The 20,710-nt window shown below is 37.0% G+C and overlaps 1 protein-coding gene across 1 annotated transcript in view; it reads left to right on the forward strand.

The window, feature by feature from the left end:
- The window catches only part of MCCC2 (methylcrotonyl-CoA carboxylase subunit 2), a 105,341-nt gene that overhangs the window by 80,121 nt on the left and 4,510 nt on the right, over nt 1-20,710 (forward strand). The window contains exons 13-16 of the mRNA XM_072606302.1: nt 339-405; nt 5,000-5,156; nt 5,706-5,820; nt 10,911-10,996. Coding sequence (XP_072462403.1) covers nt 339-405; nt 5,000-5,156; nt 5,706-5,820; nt 10,911-10,996 — 425 coding nt within the window. The remainder of the gene's footprint in view (nt 1-338; nt 406-4,999; nt 5,157-5,705; nt 5,821-10,910; nt 10,997-20,710) is intronic.

Raw genomic sequence — 20,710 nt, forward strand, 5'->3', positions numbered from 1 at the left:
CAAGTGCAAGTCATGTCATCATTTCTCTGATGGTGTGTGGTCTTGTTCGGCAATGAAGGACAAACACACAACCCATCAGAAAAAGATCACAGACTGTATATCCTACTGCTAATGAATCAATCAGTAGCTTTAGATATAACCATATTGTTATTGATATGCTGTTAAACTTGATAAGCAAGGTGGAGTTATTTTTTGTCTTTTTCCCTAGGTTTTCCTGTTTTGTTTTGAAGGAAACATAGTAATATATTTACAATAATGACTTAATTGTAATTCATTGTAATCACAATTAAATGTATCATAATTATATTTCTTAAAATCTTTTTTTCCTCTTCTTACAGGCAGCTCACTTTATTCAAATATGCTGCCAAAGAAAGGTTCCTCTTGTGTTTCTTCAGAATATTACTGGTGAGAAAATATGTTGATTAGTTTTGATGATTTGTCTTTATTCAAGGAATAACACTTCCTACCTGAATCTTAACTACTTTAAGGAATCAATCTGTGTGGTTTCGCCTGTCCCTTGGGAATGCCTGAATTGCAAATCATTCAACAAGCACTTAGTAACCTTCTACTGTGTGCCTGGAATCGTGCTACATCCTGTGACACCAAGGCAAAAATAAAGCAGTCCCTGCCCTCCAAGAGCTTACTTCTATTGTAGGAGACAGCATTTACATAAATAAGTATATGCAAAAAATGTAAACGTGTATATACATGATATGTAGTACATGATATAAATGCGTATGCATACTTTAGTGTGTGTACTTTTAGTATAGAATTGTGTATTAGGTATGCATATGCATATGTATGTGTATGTGGTATCTTTGTGTGATCTAGGTGAATTTGTGGAGTAGAGGGCAGGAAGGAGGGCACAGTCAGCTGAGGAGACGAGCATGGGTCACGAATGAGTAGCCAGTGACAGCGCCCCCATCTCTCCATTCCCACCGAAGCTGCTTTTCCAGTTCCTACATTTTCTAAAGAACAAACAGCTTCCTTGATCTGGCAGTCCCTGTCGGTGCTTTGTGTGGGGGCAGGCGCTGTGACTCCCAGGGCTGCTGTGAGGATCAGATGAGTTAATAATTGTAAAGTGATCAGCATAGTTCCTGGCGCATACGGGCATTTAAGTGGTTGTTTCCTTCCTTCTTTCTCTAGGAATAACTTACAAACTTTATTCCATCTGTGAGCTATAAAGTGATCCTAATCATGACTGATAAGCTTAAGTAGGGCTGTGGGGAGGAAGAAGAGAGGTATGGCGAGGAAAAGGGATGCTGTCAGTTTTTAATTCCATGAGTCATAATTAAAGAATGATCAATATCAACCTTTTGGTAGTTCTTAAAAGTGGCCTAAAAGTTCCCTTAAGAATATCTGTGAAAGTTTCCTTCTCTTCTGTCATCTTCTAATTAAACCTGATTTTCCTCAAGTATCAGTATTCCAGGTAAATTTCATTATTTAATTTGGTTTTTATCTTTACTATTTTTGTTATTAAACAAAAACATTATTGTAAGATTATCATTTTTCATTGGACATATGCTGTTGTTCAGCTACACTGTTATTTTTTTTAAATTTTTTGTCTTCATTTAGCTTTTTAAACATTCATTTTAAAATTTTGAGTTCCAAATTCTGTCCTTCTCTTTAGCCCCTCCTTACCCATTGAGAAGGCAAGCAGTATGATACCCATTATATGTGTGAAGTCGTGCAAAATACACTTCTTTATTAACTATGTTCTCAAAAAAGCAAGAAAGATAAAGATAATAGGAAAATTGCTTTAATTTGCACTCAGAGTTCATAGCTTTTTTTCCTCATGAGTCTTTTGGAATTGTCTTGAATCATTGTATTGATCAGAGTACTTTACTTTCACAGTTGATTGTCATTACAGTGTTGCTTTCCTGTGTACAGTGTTTTCTTGGTTCTGCTCATTTCTTTTTGCATCAGTTCATGTAATTTTTCCCAGGATTTTCTGAAACCATCCCATTTATCATTCTTAAAGTACAATAATATTCCATCACAATCATATACCTCAACTTATTTGTTCAGCCATTCCCCAGTTTTCATCCTCTCAGTTTCCAATTTTTTGCCACCACAAAAAGATCTGTTTATAAATATTTTTGCACATATGAACCCTTTTTCTTTTTTTATCTCTTTGGGAAAATACATTATTTAAAAAAAATTTTAAAATAATTTTATTTGTTTTCAGTATTCTACAATCACTTCCATATATCTCAAATTTTTTTCCCCTCCCTCTCCCTCCTTCCCCCCTACCTCTTCACTCTCTCTCTGAGACAGCATACAATTTTATATAGGTTCTACACATATATTCCTATTAAATATATTTTCACCTTAGTAAAAAAGACATTATTTCTTAAAGAGGCTTTTTATCTAGGAACTATTTAACCTTATTTCCATTGGAAAGGAAATTCCATGTTTTGAACAGGTAACAACTTATGAGCTTTTAGAATACAACATTTTTGTCTAGTGGAAACTGTTTAAATACTGTGAGGAAAATAATTATTCTTTCCTGACCTATCTATCTATAGATATCTACATATCTATTGTGTTGTAGTGAATAATACTTGAGTGGTCTTGATATTCCTTAAATGCTAATAATAAAACAATGAGGGTGTCTCTGATGTCACCATATTTTTCCTTGAGTTTTATATAGGAATAAAAAGTGGCATACTATTTTCAGTTTCACTTTGAGTCACTCACTGAAAATGTTGACTTTGTATGTCTCTATAAAACATTCATTTTTATTTCATCAAAGTTTTAAGAGGGCATATTTGAAAGTACAGCCTGCATTTTAAAATTCTATTAGTGAATGCTAGAAACCCTAGACTGACCTGGCATAATATTTTTGCTCAAACAACTATATTGTGCTGTCGTCATCAAGATGAAAACGTGATTGTCCTGACAATTTTTTTTAAAGGAAAGTACTTTCCTAGGTTATTTGAATATCACTTTATATGTCACATGAATGAATTGCTTTAAGTTTATTACAAAAAAAATTAGAAATCCATTTTACTCTTCCAAGAGGACCATAATTTTTGAATATGAAGTTCAGTAATGTTATGTTGGCATGGAATAATATAATGATATCCCATTTGGTGTTTGAAACTAGAAAATTTAGCTCTTTTATTAAATCTTTAATAAATGGGGCCAGACATTCATATTCTTTTAAAATGGTTCTTATATACTTGGACATCAGGCCTCTCACTATCGTGATTACCCTCTTTTCTGATTCTCTTCTTGAAGTATGGTGCCCTACGCAAAGAAGAGTGCTCCAAGTGTCTTCTGTTCAAGACAAAGTTCAGTAGGGCTCTTCTTGCTTTATTCCAGGCATGGTGCCTCTGTTAGGAAGTCCAAAGAAACATTTGCTTTTATGACTGACATATTACATCATTGAGCTTACGGTCCACTAGAACTCTTGACTCTTTTATGCATCTTGAGTTGGTTTTCTTTAACCAAAATTTGGGACTCTGTATTTGTCCCTGTTAAATTTAGTCATGTTAGATTAATCTCATATTTATAAACATTCTAAATCTAATTTTGGATCCCTCCTGTTTCGTCCATCATATTAGCAGTCCCTCACAACTTTGGTTATCTGCAGATTTGATTGTCATTCAGTTATCTCTGACTTAATCCAAGTCAGTACCAAAAATGTTGGAAAACATAGGTTACATGGATCCCCAGGGACACGTGAGCCCCCAAGGTTGACACCCATTCCTTAATATCTATTCTTTCAGCCTAAATCTTCTGTCATTAGATATTCTCTCATACAAGGGTGCTAATTGTTTGAGTGCCAGTAAATTAAGGTGTTGATGTATTTGTGTTTTTGATGTATTTGTATTTGAACAATTTGGCTGTAGGAAACCGTGTGAGGATGTTGAGATTGATTCTCAGTTTTTTTCCTTCCCTCACATATGGGTGAATTCCAGGTGGAAATTCAGACTAATGTGGAACCAAGAAGATTTTGTATAGATTTAGAGATAATGATTAGATTTATATGTTCAGAATATTGAGGGTAAGAAAGGAGAAACCTGAACTGCTTCATTGCCATCAGAAAGCTGCTCAGAATCAGGTGGTGTGGATTCTGCTTATGAAGGGGAATCCTGTAGTATCCTAACAGAGTAATAAATTCTCTCACTGGAGAGAAAAGCCTTCTAGAAAACATGGATGATCATGGAGATGCTCCAGTAGGAGTGATGGCCCTGAGGGTCTATGAACTATGGGAGAGAAAGAGGAGCATGCTGAGAATTTGGCCTCTTTTTCCATCTCTCTTTTTTCCCTCCGGGAGAATTAGGCAATGAATGAGACTTTCCAAGCTAGCCTCTCCAGCTCAGTTAAGGAGATTAGACAGGATTTAGGTTTTATGAATGATGAATCAGATATATTGTCCTGAAAGTATGTTGTCAACCAGATGGAATCTGTAGTTGTTCAGATTTGTTGTTCGCTGTGAAGCGAATGGTCTTTTGGTTCTTCTTCCTTGTTGTCGTTACCTTTGTTATGGCGGTTCAGGAGCAAGAAGTCATTCCTCCATCCATACTGCCAAAATAATTTGCCTTGGGTTCAAGTGGGACCACGCCACTACCAGGCTCAAACATCTTCACTTTATCCTGTGAGATAAAATATAGATTTGTTGAGCCTTATTTTTAAAACCCTCCACAATCTGGCTCCAGCCTACCTCTCTAAATTTAACGCATATTACTGCCCTTTGTGTAATATATGTGCCAGCCAAAATACCCTGCTCTCTGCTTCCTATACTCAGTATCCATCTCTCCTCTCCATGCTTTTGCACAGCTGTCTCTCATTCCTGGAAAGCACCGTTTACTGACCTGGGTACATAGTTTATCTCCTGTTACTTCCCTTTCCCCACCTCTCTGTACTCACAGTTCTTAGCTCAGTGCCTGTCATGTTGTAGGTGCTTAATTAATGCTTATTGAATTATGTGGTCTTACTTTGTTCATTAATTCCATCATCCCCAGGTTCTGTTTCTGTTCTTTTCCTTAAGGATTTATGGTTGGCAAAGAATATGAAGCTGGAGGAATCGCAAAAGATGGAGCCAAGATGGTGACTGCTGTAGCCTGTGCCAGTGTACCCAAAATTACTGTCATCATTGGAGGATCTCATGGAGCTGGAAATTTTGCAATGTGTGGCAGATCATATTCGTAAGTGGGCAAATAGAGAAACAGACGACTTCTTCCCATTTGTCTGCCGTGTGCCCTTTTGTTCAGATCGGTTTTTAACACAAAGCCAAGCCTGCAGTCTGTGTCGTCTTATGTTAGGAGTGAAGCTGAATATTATGTGGGAGTTTCCTGAGGCATGTACCGTAGGGTTCCTTTTTAATTAATTGTTTTCATGCTTCTTAGAGAATGTTTCTAAGAGTAATTTTTGTTCTTTTCAGACCTTTGGTTCTGATGTAATGAAATTCAAATTGTAAAGTTTGATTTGTGAATCCAAATGTAATGTCTCTTGCCTTTTACTTGAAAGTAGAAGTATTTACTAGATTATTGGGAAGGAAATAAAAGAGGAAGAATTTAAAGATTTCTAGCTGATAACATGTATAAATATAATTTATGGGGTTGGTAAGTAACAAAAAAGTCAACTAAGACTTTCATTATATTTGATGGAAAAGAATAAATTAAGCTACCATTTTTAGGAAACAGGAGATCTTTTTGTTCTACATTGTTTATGTTTAACTACTTTTTTCCTTTCAGCCCAAGGTTTCTGTACATGTGGCCAAATGCTCGCATCTCAGTGATGGGAGGAGAACAGGCTGCAAATGTTTTAGCCACGGTAGCAAGAGACGGAAAAGCGAGAGAAGGGAAGGAGGTAAATATGCTTTTTATTTTTCACTTGCTCTAGGCCACATCCAGTGGCAATGTTGAGGTGCCAGATTTTTAGACTTTCTAAGAAGACTTCAGAAAATTAGGGCATGAAGCAAAATGGAGTTTTAATTTTATTTTAGTAATTTGCATTTCGTGAGATTTAAATGAATTTAATTGGCATTGTTTCATTTTGCTTTAAAATATTTTCAAGGATGTGAAGAGTAGGCGGGTTCTGTAGTTCATGGTGAACACTGAAGATTTTATTAAGTTTGAAAGCCTACGTAAAGGTGGCTGGAAACAGCGATGGAAGCTTACTGACAGCGAGTGAAAGGAAAGGTTTTGGAATTGCTTCTTATTTTTATTTCTCTATTAGGGTCTACTGGAGGTTTTTTGTTTTTTTAGTAAATTTTATTACTTACGACGTTTAAAGCATTGAGTTTTGTAATAAAATGTAACATGGGTGACTGATGGATGTTTCTGGAACTTCTCTGTCAGAAAGTTGTTTCCCTCCATATGAATTGATTTAGCTCTTGTATCTCTTCCTCTTCCCAGTCCTCCTCCCCCTAATCCATTCCCCTTTCCCCTTTCCCCTCCCCTCCACGAACACATCCATCAGTCACTTTTATGATCACTTTATCCAAGAGCCAGAAACCCCTAAGGAGGCTCAAGTCCAAGTTTCTGTGGTTTCCGATTCATCCAAATAGTGAATCCATGGTTCAGTAATATTAGAGAAAAGATTGTTTTTGAAGAATGATCCAAGAGCTCATTTGCTGGAGACTATTTTTTCTAACTTGTAGTCTGTGGCAAACTTCTATCCATCCTCAAATGTTTTAGTACCAAAGTCCTTTATGTGTAAATTAAAAGCAATAAAAAACCAGAAGAACAGAAAAACACTCTTTTAAAAAACATTTTCATATACAAAGTAGAATAGAAAGCGTTTACATACAACTTCTGAAGAAGTAAATTGAAGAACGAATGATCTCATTTTTCTTTGAACTTCCCTCTGCCCTATTTTGTACACTTAAAAATGGTTCAATGACTTTTTCTTCCTCATTTTTTTTTGTGGGGGAAGAAACACTATCATTAGTTGCTCTTTCTCCTCCTAATTCCACCCCTATTAAAAAATAAAAGGAAACACTTAATATTTGTAACAAAAATGCACAGTCAAGCAAATAAGTCCACGCATTTGCTGTGTCAAAAAGTGCATTTTTCATTCTGCACCCTGATCCCATTCCTTCTCTGTCAGGAGGCGGATAGTACGTTTCATCATCAGGAATGAATTGATGACCTGTTTGACCTTGGGCCTCAGTTTCCTCATCTGTAAGAGGAGAGGAATTAGCTTGGATGACCTCTGCGGTCCTTTTCATTTCTGGATTTATGTTCCTATTTAAAACATTTTCTGGGACATGACAAGTAAGAGGAGTCTGCTTTTATTGTAGGTGAACTATATCCTAATTCAGTATGCTCAAGTTGAATGTTTCTTCTTATCTGAAAATAAATATTTGGCAGCTGTTACAGGAATTTATTACATGATAGTTACCGGTATGACAAGGGCAGCTGGGCCTGGAGTCAGGAACACTCATTTTCTTGAGTTCAGATGTGACCCCAGATACCTACTAGTGGTGTAACCCTTGTTTGTCTTAGTTTTTTCACCTATGAAATGAACTGGAGAAGGAAATGACAAACCACTCCAGGATCTTTGTCAAGAAAACCCCGCATGGGGTCACAGTGAGTGAGACAGGACTGAAAATGACTGGACTGAACCTCTGACGTTTCTGCAATCTGTCTGTCTCCTTCTTTTGGTTTACGCGGGCTGTGCCTCTAGTTAGGCCTCTGTTCTCTCTTGCCTGGACTTCTGCAGTCGTCTATTGGAATCTTCTCTTCTACTATTTCCTTCTCTAATGTGTCTTTCAAACAGTTTTCCAGAGCTGAGGTCTGCTCATGGTCCTCCCTTGTGCACACTGATCTTCAGGGGCTCGTGCTAGAGCTGGCTTGAAAGACAGTCGTTAATTTTTCAGGGATTTAGGGAGCCAATTGTTAAATGTGGCCAGTGTGCAGTGCAGGCAGCTCTACAATGGTAATGTTATTTGTTTTCAAAGAATTTATGATACCCCCAGCAGAGAGTATATTTTCAGTACATTATTGTCTACTTTAAATGACTGTAGCTTTTTCACTTTTTGATAATGAACTTACTTGTATTTTCTCCTGATGGTGCTAATGCAGTGGGAGTGAAGAAAATCTGGAATAGCTATGTAGTTCTTAGGAAATTTTCCTAATGGAATCATTGGGCGCTATTTAAATCATTGATTACAAATATCCCTTGGTGTTCCAGTATCTCAAATATTAATATTTGTAACAATTTTTCTGAATAAAATTTATTCTGCTTGTTACTAATCTGATGCAGAAATCAAACTGAGCTCAAAACTTTAGCTAAAGAGCTTGAAATTGGAGTTAATAGAAAGGATAGACTCCTGGGACCAAGATGGATTTCATGCAGTTTAGGAGTGGCTCCTGCTGTATGGCACGCATGTGCTTCATTATTTCGGCATTTTTCTTGTTCTTCTGATTTTTCTGGTTTTGAAGAGATTAGCTAACGTTAATATTTTGCAAGACCTTGCTTTAGTGATTGACATTCTTGAAGAATTTTCATTACTTTCAACAGTGTTGCAATTAAGATCAACTAATATTCAGAAACTACTGAAACGTTCCATAAGAACTCTGGGAAATTTAAAAACTTGTACTAGAGAACATGCATCTGAATTTGAATATTTGATTAAATCAGATAAGTTTAAAGACATTCCATTTAGTGAAAATAATATATTTAATGTTCCTTCTAGGAATATGTTACTGGAAACATAATTTATCACATTGAACTTATGTCTTTTATCAGACAAAAATCATAAAAGCATTTAAAATTATTTTGATTTGTTAGAACCACCTACTTTGACTTATGAAGAACTAACTTCACCGTGAATAGTTGGTGAAAAAAAATTGTATTGTTGAAGTGAAATTTTAAAACAGACTTGATTTGGACAGTTTTCAGGTTTCTGTACATAATATAGAATCAAACAATATTCTAATATCTGCAGTTGTACAAAAAGCTGAAAGAGTAATTAGCATTATTGCATTCAGGAATACTGAAGAGGCTTTAGTTTAATAAATGTAATTTGTATGAGGGTGAGAAATAGTTTAACAGTAAATCATCTATCAGATTTAATGATAATAAATTTATTGGAAAAAGAGTCAGCAGATTATGATGTAACTCCTTTGGTCAAATTGTGGTTGATTTGCAACCACAGGCTGGGTATGGGGTACAAGAATTTGGTGAAAACCAAAAAAAACATTCTGTGAGAATTATTTAGCTAGTTGGAGCTTGCAATGAAGAGTATTCTGTATTTTACTATTATTTGTAAATTGTGTGATAGACATCTTTTGTACCAGTAAAATTTATAGTAAACTTGTGCACCTGTATGTGCATGCGTGCATGCATGAGTGTGTGTGTGTGTGCACACGTGCGTATGCAGACATACACAATTATTTTTGGAGTTAACTAAACATTTATCAGTATACCTCTTCTTCTAGTATAAAATACAAATACTGCAACTTGGCTTTTAAAGCCTTTTACCATCTGGCTCTAGTCTACTTTTCCAGACTTATTCCATGTTATTTTTCTCTGCTCATGCCTTTGTCCCACCAGACTAGCCCCTTCTCCACCCCCAGCCTGGCTTCCCATGGCCTGCTCTCTTCCTTTTGCACAGACTATTCCTCATGTCTGGAATGCACTCCCACTTCACTTGGATCTTTTGAGGCCCTTCCCCCATTAGCGATTTTTGGCTTAAAATTATATTTTTCTTATCTATTATTAGTTTGCTGTGTGCCCTGGTAGCATGTAAGCTCCTTGAGGACAGGGCCTCTTTTGTTTTTCTATCCCCAGCCTCAACCACAATTCCTTATAATGGTAACAGGTTGTTTGGTTGGTGGTTGTCCTTCGTCTTCGAAGAGGACCACAATGACATCACCATTGTAAAGTGAAATTTCAGTGTATCCGACTGTGGCTAATCAGACCAACATGAGCTTGGAATGCTCTACCACAGGTTGGGCACGGATAGTCCCTATGAACATTTGGGATGGATATCCCTAATTTGTGCATCCTGCCTTTACTTTGTGCTGTCTCAATTCTGCTTGGCTCAAAGAGCACAGCACCTTTTCTTATGTGGGCATGCCATGCTGAGTGTAGACTGTCCATGTTTCACAATGGTAACAGGTAGCGCTTAAAGAATGCTTTAAGATTTGATGGGTGCAACCCTGGGAATGAGGTACTGTTATTATTCCATTTAGTGTTGAGGAAAGTGGGACAAATAGAGGTTAAGTGAGTTAGCCAGGATTACACAGCTAGTAAACATAGGAAGCCAGATTCGAGCTCAAGTTTTCTTCTCCAGTTTCAGCCTTTCATCCCTTGTGCCTGCAAGCTGGTTTATACATAGTGGGCACTTCAAGGATTAATTTCTTGGGTGGAAAATTATGGTGAACAAGCCCTTGGGTGGAAAGAGGTCATGGTTGTGTCTGTTTGCATTCGGTTCCTAAGAGACTGGGAAAACTGTTAATTTTTAGGAAGTCATGTAGTTCTTTTAATTATTATAGTAATTGTAGTGTACAAAGATATAGTCATTCCTTTGGTAAACATAGTGAAATCATTTATCAAAGTAATGAGTGAAAAGGGTCAATTTTTATCATTCTTATCATGGAACTTTAGTGATCCTGTGTACTTGCAGGTTCACACGAGATTATATTTAATTCATTTTAAAAAAGCTCTGTCGTGTTATGTAAATCTAAGTTTTTGTTACACTGTGAGGCACTTCCTAGCCCTTGGCCATATTATGACAGATGAAGTTGTCAGATAGTTGATTTTTTTTTTTATAATTAGATGTGTGATTTCATTAGAGTATTGAGAAGTTCGATGATAAGAGGGGTTAATGCGCAGTAACTTGCTTTCCTTGTCATGTGCAGCCCTTTTGTTCTTGAGAGTTTTTCAACAGAGACCTCTTACCCTGTACTGTAATTGATCGATTGGACCTGAGTTCCTTTTTCTTTCAGCTCTCCAGTGAAGAAGAAGCTGCTTTAAAGGAGCCTATCTTGAAGAGGTTTGAAAAAGAAGGAAGTCCTTACTACTCCAGTGCAAGGTATTTGCTCATAACTGGCTATTGTAGCAGCTTCATAGATCTTAGCAATCATGGAAAATATAACTTGACCATGATATCTAAAACCTGTCTGAGGACAACTACCCCCCGCCTCCAATCTCCTAGCTCCTTTTTCAGACCTCACCTGTAATATGGAATGTGTATTCTTTCAGTCTGAGGATAGTGTGGTGGGGAGAATGCTGACCTTTTGAAGTCAGGGTACCTGCATTCTACTGCTTGCTCCACTACTTGCTATTTATATGACCCTGGCCTGGTTACTTAATAATGTCTTTGGATCTGAGTTTACTTCTCTGCCCTGAATTCCTCTCCAGCTCTCAAACCTTGATCTTCTGTATAATGTGAATGAATTATGATGGAAATATCTCTCTTAGTTTTCAAAGCCTCCCTTTCCTTCCCAGATATCTCTGGGTTGCTTAGCACACATCGCCCTCCTTTGCCATAGCTGAGTTAGCAACTGGATCATGGCCAGCAGCAAAGAAGACTAGCCTTTAGTTACTGGGCTCTGCTGAGAATCAGGAAGTATGTGATTCTAGTCCTTGACTCTTGCTCTTTGTATAAAGAACGAGGGAGCATATTATTTGAATTTTTTTCTTTCTTAAAATTTGGAGTTCTTGGTTGGGCAGAGCCAGGGTAGCTGAGAAAAGGCAAGGACTTGCCCAAACTTTCCCAGATTCTCCTCCAAACAGTCTTAAAATAAGGTCTCAAAATGAATTCTGGAGCAGCAGAACCTACAAAAGGATGAGGTGAAAGACTTTCCAGCCCAAGAGAATGTAGAGGGTTGGCAGGAAAGTTCTCTCTCACCATGGTGAGAGTGGGACACAGTCCAGTGCAGGCAGTGCTCTGGCAAAATAGCAGCAGTTCTTGGGGGATTGGCAGCAGTGGCTTCTGGAGCTCTCAGCCCACAGATATTAAGGGAGTTAAACAAAAGGTTAGAAGGAGATTACAGAGGTTCCTTTGTTGGCACTAGTTGTAGGACTCTGTTGCATTGCCTATGCACAGATCTGCGTTGCAGTCCTGGGTCTCAGTCCCAAGGTGAGGAGGCATACTGGCACACTAGAACTTGTAGCTGCAGGGGAGCAGGGTCCTTGATCACAATTCCAAGGTAGAAAAAGAGTACTTCTGGTTGCTCACAGACCAGAGCATAGGCCAACAGAGTGGTACACACACTCTTCTTAGATCATACCACCTTGGAAGAACTGAAATCTTACATACCCCAAGAGCTAGCTTGGAAAACAGTAACAAAAAACCCCTGAAACTTGGGACAGTCCCCCCTTACCCTGGGAGCAGAACCCAACTTGGTTTAAAATTTTTTAAAAAAGTTTTTATTTTTTTCCAATTGCATGTAAAGAAAGTTAACACTATTCACTTTTAAGATTTTGATTTCCAAACTACTTTTTTCTCCCTCCTTTTTCCCCCTCTCCCCATGAGGCAAGCAAACTGATGTAGGTTTTACATGTACAATCATAATAAACATATTTTCACCTTAGTCGTTTTGTGAAAGAAGAATCAGAACAAAAGGGAAAACCATGAGAAAGAAAAAAAAAGCAACAAAAAGGTGAAAATAGTTTGCTGTGATCTACATTCAGACCACATAGTTCTTTCTCTGGATGTGAACAGTATTTTCCATCATGAGTTCTTTGGAATTGGATTAGAATTGTACCAGAGTTGGTCTCTATTGCTGTTACTGTGTGCAGTGTTCTCCTGGTTTGCAAAGCTCAACTGTAACGTCAAGTTAAAAGTCAAGAAATAGTTTGGAAAATTGAGCAAAAACAAACAAAAAAAACAATAAAAAACCCCTATTGAAAGTTACTATGATGACTGGGAAGATCAGAAAACAAACTTAGAAGAACACAGCAAAGTCAAAACTGCTATATTCAAAGCCTGAAAAAAAAGTGAATTGGTCTCAGGCCCCAAAAGAATTCCTGGAAGAACTCAGAAATTATTTCAAAAATCAAATAAGAAAAGTAAAGGAAATACTGGGAAAAGAAATGAGAGTGATACAAGAAAGTCAGGAAACAAATCAACAACTTGGTAAAGGAGGCATTAAAAAATACTGAAGAAAGTAACACCTTAAAAAACAGAATTGACCAAATGGTAAAAGAGGCACAAAAATACACTGAAGAGAACTCTTTACAAAGCAGAATTGACCAAATGGAAAAAATATATAGAAATTCACTGAAGAAAGAACTCCTTAAAAAGCAAATTTGACCAGATGTAAAAGGAAGTACAAAAGCTTGTGAAGAATATAATTCCTTAAAAATTAGAATGGGGCAAGTGGAAGTTAATGACTCTGTGAGACATCAAGAAACAATAAACAAAATCAAAAGAATAAAAAATAGAAGAAAATGTGAACTATCTCATTGGAAAAAACAACTGACATGGAAAATAAATCAAAGAGAGATAATTTAAAAATTACTGGACTATCTGAAAGCTGTGATTAAAAAAAAAAGAACCTAGATATCATCTTTCAAGAAATTATTGAGGAAAACTGCCCTGATATCCTAGAACCAGAAGATACAATAGAAATTGAAAAAATCCAAAAATCACTTCCTGAAAGAAATCCTAAAAATGAAAACTCCTAGGTTAGGTCAAAGGAATTAGATTCTTACAACTAAGAATCATCTATCCAGCGAAACTGAGTATAATCCTTCAGGGGAAAAATGGATATTCAATGAAATAAAGAACTTTCAAGCATTCCTGATAAAAAGACCAGAGTGGACTAGAACATTTGACTTAACTATAAGACTCAAGAGATGCATAAAAAAGTAAAATGAAAGAGAAATCATGAGGGATCCCATAAGATTAAACTGTTTATATTCCTTCATGGAAAGATAATACTTGTAACCCTTAAGAATTTTATCATTATTAGGGCAATTAGAAAGCAAATACATACATATTTGTAATATACATACATACATACGTACATATATATATATATATATATACATATATATAAAAGATCACAAGTGTGAGTTGAATATGATGGGATGATATCTATAAAAAGTAAAATTAAGGGATGAGAAAGAGGAATGCAATAGAAGAAGGGGGAAGGAGGAGGCAGAATGGGGTAAATTATCTCACATAAAAGCTATGAAAGAGCTTTTACAGTGGAGAGGGAGGTGGGAGGAGGCTTGAACCTTAATTTCCTTGAAATTGGCTGAAAGAGGGAATAACATACACATTCATTTGAGTATAGAAATCTTTTTTTTTATTGGTAAATATATTTAATTGGTTTTTTTTATTAATTTATTTAACTTTTAACATTCATTTTCACAAAATTTTGGGTTCCAAATTTTCTCCCCATTTGTCCCCTCCCCCCACCCCAAAACACCGAGCATTCTAATTGCCCCTATCACCAATCTGCCCTCTCTTCTGTCATCCCTCTCTTCCCTTGTCCCCATCTTCTCTTTTGTTCTATAGGGCCAGATAAACTTCTATACCCCTTTACCTGTATTTCTTATTTCCTAGTAGCAAGAACGGTACTCGACAGTTGTTCCTAATGAATACTTTGAGTTCCAACTTCTCTTCATCCCTCCCTCCCCACCCATTCCCTTTGGAAGGCATATCTGTGTAGTTTTGCAAATGACTTCCGTAATAGTTGTGTTGTGTAAGACTAACTATATTTCCCTCCATCCTATCCTGCCCCCCATTGCTTCTATTCTCTCTTTTGATCCTGTCCCTCTGACTTCAAATTGCTCCCTCCTCCCATTGCCCTCCCTTCCATCATCCCCCCCAGCCTGCTTATCCCCTTCTCCCCCACTTTCCTGTATTGTAAGATAGGTTTTCATACCAAAATGAGTGTGCATTTTATTCCTTCCTTTAGTGGAATGTGATGAGAGTAAACTTCATGTTTTTCTCTCACCTCCCCTCTTTTCCCCTCCACTAAAAAGTCTTTTGCTTGCCTCTTTTATGAGAGATAATTTGCCCCATTCCATTTCTCCCTTTCTCCTCCCAATATATTTCTCTCTCACCACTTAATTTCATTTTTTTTTAAGATATGATCCCATCATATTTCATTCGCTCTGTGCTTTCTGTCTCTGTGTGTGTGTGTGCGTGTGTGTGTGTGTGTGTGTGTGTGTGTGTGTGTGTGTATGTGTATGTAATCCCACCAGCTACCCAGATACTGAAAAGTTTCAAGAGTTACAAATATTGTCTTTCCATGTAGGAATGTAAACAGTTCAGCTTTAGTAAAGTCCCTTATGACTTCTCTTTGCTGTTTACCTTTTCATGCTTCTCTTCATTCTTGTGTTTGAAAGTCAAATTTCCTTTTCAGCTCTGGTCTTTTCATCAAGAATGCTTGAAAGTCCCCAATTTCATTGAAAGACCATTTTTTCCCCTGAAGTATTATACTCAGTTTTGCTGGGTAGATGATTCTTGGTTTTAGTCCTAGTTCCTTTGACTTTTGGAATATCATATTTCATGCCCTTAGATCCCTTAATGTAGAAGCTGCTAGATCTTGTGTTATCCTGATTGCATTTCCACAATACTTGAATTGTTTCTTTCTAGCTGCTTGCAATATTTTCTTCTTGACCAGAGAACTCTGGAATTTGGCCACAATGTTCCTAGGAGTTTCTCTTTTTGGATCTCTTTCAGGTGGTGATCGGTGGATTCCTTGAATACTTATTTTGCCCTCTGGTTCTAGAATCTCAGGGCAGTTTTCCTTGATAATTTCATGAAAGATGATGTGTAGGCTCTTTTTTTGATCATGGCTTTCAGGTAGTCCCATAATTTTTAAATTGTCTCTCCTGGATCTATTTTCCAGGTCAGTTGTTTTTCCAATGAGATATTTCACATTATCTTCCATTTTTTCATTCTTTTGGTTTTGTTTTATGATTTCTTGGTTTCTCATAAAGTCATTAGCCTCTATCTGTTCCATTCTAATTTTGAAAGAACTATTTTCTTCAGTGAGTTTTTGAACTTCCTTTTCCATTTGGCTAATTCTGCTTTTTAAAGCATTCTTCTCATTGGCTTTTTGAACCTCTTTTGCCAATTGAGTTTGCCTATTTTTCAAGGTGTTATTTTCTTCAGCATTTTTTTGGGTCTCCTTTAACAAGGTATTGACCTGCTTTTCATGCTTTTCTTTCATCTCTCTCATTTCTCTTCTCAGTTTTTCCTCCACCTCTCTAACTTGATTTTCAAAATCCTTTTTGAGTTCTTCCATGGCCTGAGCCCATGGTATATTTATTTTGGATGTATGGGATACAGGAGCCTTGACTTCTGTGTCTTTGCCTGATGGTAAGCATTGTTCTTCCTCATCAGAAAAGAAGGGAGGAAATATCTGTTCACCAAGAAAGTAACCTTCTATGGTGTTATTTTTTTTCCCTTTTCTGGGGATTTTCCCAGCCAGTCATTTGCCTTCTGAATTTTTTTTCCACCCCCACCTTGCCTCCAGATCCTCCCAGCCAGAGCTTGGGGTCTGAGATTCAAATGCTGCTTCCCAGCCTCAGGGCTTTCAGCGGGGGCAGGGCTGCTATTCAGTGTGAGATTAAGTTCAGGTGCAGGGGGCAGGTCAGCCTCTCGGGACTCAGTTCCCTCAGGGGGTTTATGCAGAGACCTTCAACAATGGATCTGGGCTCCTGCCTGCTTGGGGAGACCCTGTCCGCTGCCACCTCGCCGCTGCCTCCCGAGGGGGCCGAGCCACGGGGACACCCCACTCCCCTCTTACCAGCCAAAAAGACTCTCACCAACCCTTGTTACCTACGGGTGGAGGGACCCGTGTGGCCGCTGGAGATTCTGTCCCTGAAGCCTGTTCGGACCGGCTCCTCTCGGTGCCGTGCTGCCAAGTCAGGACTGGGCTCTGCTCTGGGTCCGGTGCACAAGGGACCTTTGGTGTCTGCTTTCAGGTCTCTCTGGAACAGAAATCTCATCTGCTCCGTTGTTCTGTGGCTTCTGCTGCTCCAGAATTTGTTGGGAGTTCTTCTTTACAGATATTTTATGGGCTGTGGGTTCAGAGCTAGCATATGTGTGTCTTTCTACTCTGCCATCTTCTAGAAATCTTTCTTACCCTACAGGAAAATAGGAGGGGAAGGGGAATATGACTAGTAAAAGGGAGGGTGGATTTGGGGAGGTGGTGTCAGAAGGAAAACACTTAAAGATGGACATAGTGAAAGGAGAAAGTAGGATAAACGGGGAAAATAGATGGAGGTAAATGCACAGTAATCATAACTGAAAAAATGTTTACCACAATTTTCTCTTATAAAGGTCTTATTTCTCAAATATAGAGAACTGAGTCAAATTTTAAGAATATATCATTCCCCAGTTGATAAATGGTCAAAGAATATAAACAGGCACTTTTCAGATGAAGTATTCACAGCTGTCTATAGTTATGTGAAAAATGCTCTAAATCACTATTGATTAGAGAAATGCAGATTAAAACAACTCTGAGGTACCACTCCACACTAGATTGTATAATATAACAGAAAAGGAAAATGACAAATGTTGGAGAGGATATGGAAAAATTGAGATGCTAATGCATTATTGGTGCAGTTGTGAACTGATTCAGTCATTCTGGAGAATAATTTGGGTCTATATTCAAAGGGTTATAAAACTGTGCATATCTTTTGACCCACCAACACCACTACTAGGTCTGTATCCCAAAGCAATAAAAAACCGAAAAGGAAAAGGACTTGTATGTACAAAGATACTCATAGCAGGTTTTTTAGCGGTGGCAAAGAATTGGAAATTGAAGGGATGCCCATCAATTGGGTAATGGTTGAAAAACTCGTGATATATGATTTTAATGGAATACTGTTGTGCTATAAGAAATGATGAACAGGATGTTCTTGGAAAAATCTGGAAAGACTTAACATGAACTGATACAGAGTGAAGTGAGTGGAACCAGGAGAACATTGTACACAGGAACAGAAATGTTGTACAGTGATCAACTCTGAATAAGCTATTCTCAGTAAAACAATGATCCAAGACAATTCTGAAGGACTTATGATGAAAAATTCTGATGGAGTCTGAGTGCAGATCAAATCATACTTTTTTTAAACTTTCTTTTTCTTTTCTTTTTAATCTGTGTTTTCTTTCACAACATAACTAATAAGGAAATTCATTTTGCATGACTGCATATGTATAAGCTATATCAAATTGCTTGCCTTCTCAGAAGGGGGAAGGGAGAAGGAAGGAAGAATTTGGAATTCAGAATTTTTTAAAATGCTAAAAACTCTTTTTACATGTAATTGAGAAAAGTAAAATATTAAATAAAACTTTGAATTCTTTTTATATACCTTATTGACTTCAGTTTTGTTTGGTCACACTTTGCACAAAAAGCTTGGTCGAGTGCTTTATTGAAATTTGTTAACAACTGTGCAGGTAAATTCAGGAGGTTATTGGTTGCAGTCAATGTCTATTTGTCATTTAATTACCTCCTGAATTGCAGCAGTGTTTTCTATTTGTTTCTTACATCTTTTAATGAGGCAATAAATTATCCTTGTCTCTTCCAGTCTAAAATCAAGGATCTTATTATGTTAGGCCTCCTCTTTGCTGAATAGCTCTCGGAAAGTCTGATTCCAAATATTATGAAGAATGCCCTAAGCTCAGTGTCTTGTATTTATCCCTTGGGCAGATGGAAAATGAAAACAACTTTTTGCATCTTTTAAAATTAGATTATTCTTTAAGCTAGGTACTTGTAGAGACTTACAAAGTTTTTTTGATAGGGTAAAAGGAAAATAAATGTAATGTAGAAATTAGATGATTTTGGTGAAAAAGCTTGTTTTTCTTCTTGATTTATCACCAGTAAACAACAAGCATAGATTGAAAATCCCTTTTAGGAAAGAATATTATCTGGAATTTAAGAAATCACATATTACTCTTTCTTCGTCCTACATGAATAAGCCTTTTTATTCTCCCTTGTACTGGTCACTGCAGCAGAGAAGGAACATGGGACCCTGACTTAAGATAAAATGCATATTGTATAGCCACCTACAAGTAATTTAGACAGATGATTGTGGGTGGATTGATGGGTACAGTTGAGATGTGTTTCTGTGAGGAAACATTGCCTAATTTGCATTTCTCTTACTTGTCCCCTCTCTTGGAGTAGTCCCCTTTGAAATTAGGAGTTTTTTAGAACAGAACATAAAGATTACTTCAAAAGAATCTAAGCATGATTCTAATTCTTTTTCTTTTTATATTTAATTTTATTTTTCTCAATTAGATGTAAACAAAAATTTTTTAACATTCATTTAAAAAAATTTTGAGTTTTATATTCTCTCCCTCCCTCTCTTTCTGTCCTCTCCTTGAGAAGGCAAGCAATTTTGATATAGATTATACATGTGCAGCCATGCAGAACATTTCCATATTAGCCATGTTGCAAAAGAAAACACAGACCAAAAAGCCAGGAATGATAAAGTAAAAAAATTTTGCTTAGATAGATCTGCATTCAGACTCCATTAGTTCTTTCTCTGGAGATGGATAGTATTTTTCATCATAAGTTCTTTGGAATTGCTGACTATAATTCTTAAAGATAGATGAATCTTTATTTTTTTTAAATGGCTTTCATCCAGAAGAGGGGAATTAAAAAAAAAATCACTTAAGTCACTTAACCCTTCTTGCCACAAAAAGGATCTTTTTTCCAGATTTCCAGAGAAATGGACACCCAAAAGATGAGTCAATCTGTGATTGTGTCAGGCATCACTAGGTGCTCATGACCTGGTGAATTAGGATGTGAGAGGGAAGAGTGCTTGGATAGGCTTTCTAAGATTAAAAAGTTTTTCTACGTCAAGGCTTCTGAGGCCTGAGCTTATTATTTCCCTGTCCTGTTTAGACGTCGGTTTGACCAGGGATGTGGTCCTGATGGGTTGGTCCTGATCTTTCTGAAAACTTTGCTAACCTATTGTCATAACGTGCTTAGTTCTCAATTCCATTGGGCTATTCAAGTGGGATGCCAGTTGTCTTCTCCTTCACTGTTTTTCTAATCAAACAAGTATCTTATTAGGAATTCTTACCTGGAGCAGCGTTTATTAATGTACACCATTAACCAGCTCTGTTCTCTTTGTGCCATTTTAATTTACTTGTTTCAAAGGGGGAGGTTGATCAATTCCATTCTAACCAATTACATAGGACGTTTCCTTCTCTTTGCTGTTGTTACTTCAGAACTCCCACGTGTGAATGTTTTATGAGCCTAGATTTGATTTATCTTCTGTCAATAGAACTGTAATAGGTGGATTAATAATTGATGCTGTGGTCTGATACTGAAGGAAGTTTGTTTAAACAAGAGGAAAACTGTCACCAGCTAATAACCTTTAAAAAGCAATATTTTCCCTTCTTGGTGCTAGAGACCTTAGAGGTTGGTAAGGAAAAGCAAATTGCATTTTTAAAAAAAGTCCTTTAAAAATAGTGTCAAAAATTATGTAAAGCTTTCTCTATAGTATTAAGAATTTTGTGAAGGACCAACTGTTTAAATTATCTTGTAATTAAAGGGCATATGAACCTATTTAATCATTTTCATGGTACCTCACACTGTACATATATGTGAGGTGCAGTTCTATGGAATGCATGTATGAACGGATGAGTATTTTTCTGTACAAACTGCCTGTATTATTTAATTTAAACAAACCCAATTAAGGGAATAGAACCTAAAAGGCTAAGATTATGCTCTGGCATAGAATCTAAAGATTACTTTGATAAGAATTGAAGTATGAGTCTAGTCCTAAGGCCTTCAATAAACAAAACAGAGATCATCTTCCAATAGTG

The sequence above is a fragment of the Notamacropus eugenii genome, chromosome 4 (genome assembly GCF_028372415.1).
Source record: "Notamacropus eugenii isolate mMacEug1 chromosome 4, mMacEug1.pri_v2, whole genome shotgun sequence".
NCBI lineage: Eukaryota > Metazoa > Chordata > Mammalia > Diprotodontia > Macropodidae > Notamacropus > Notamacropus eugenii.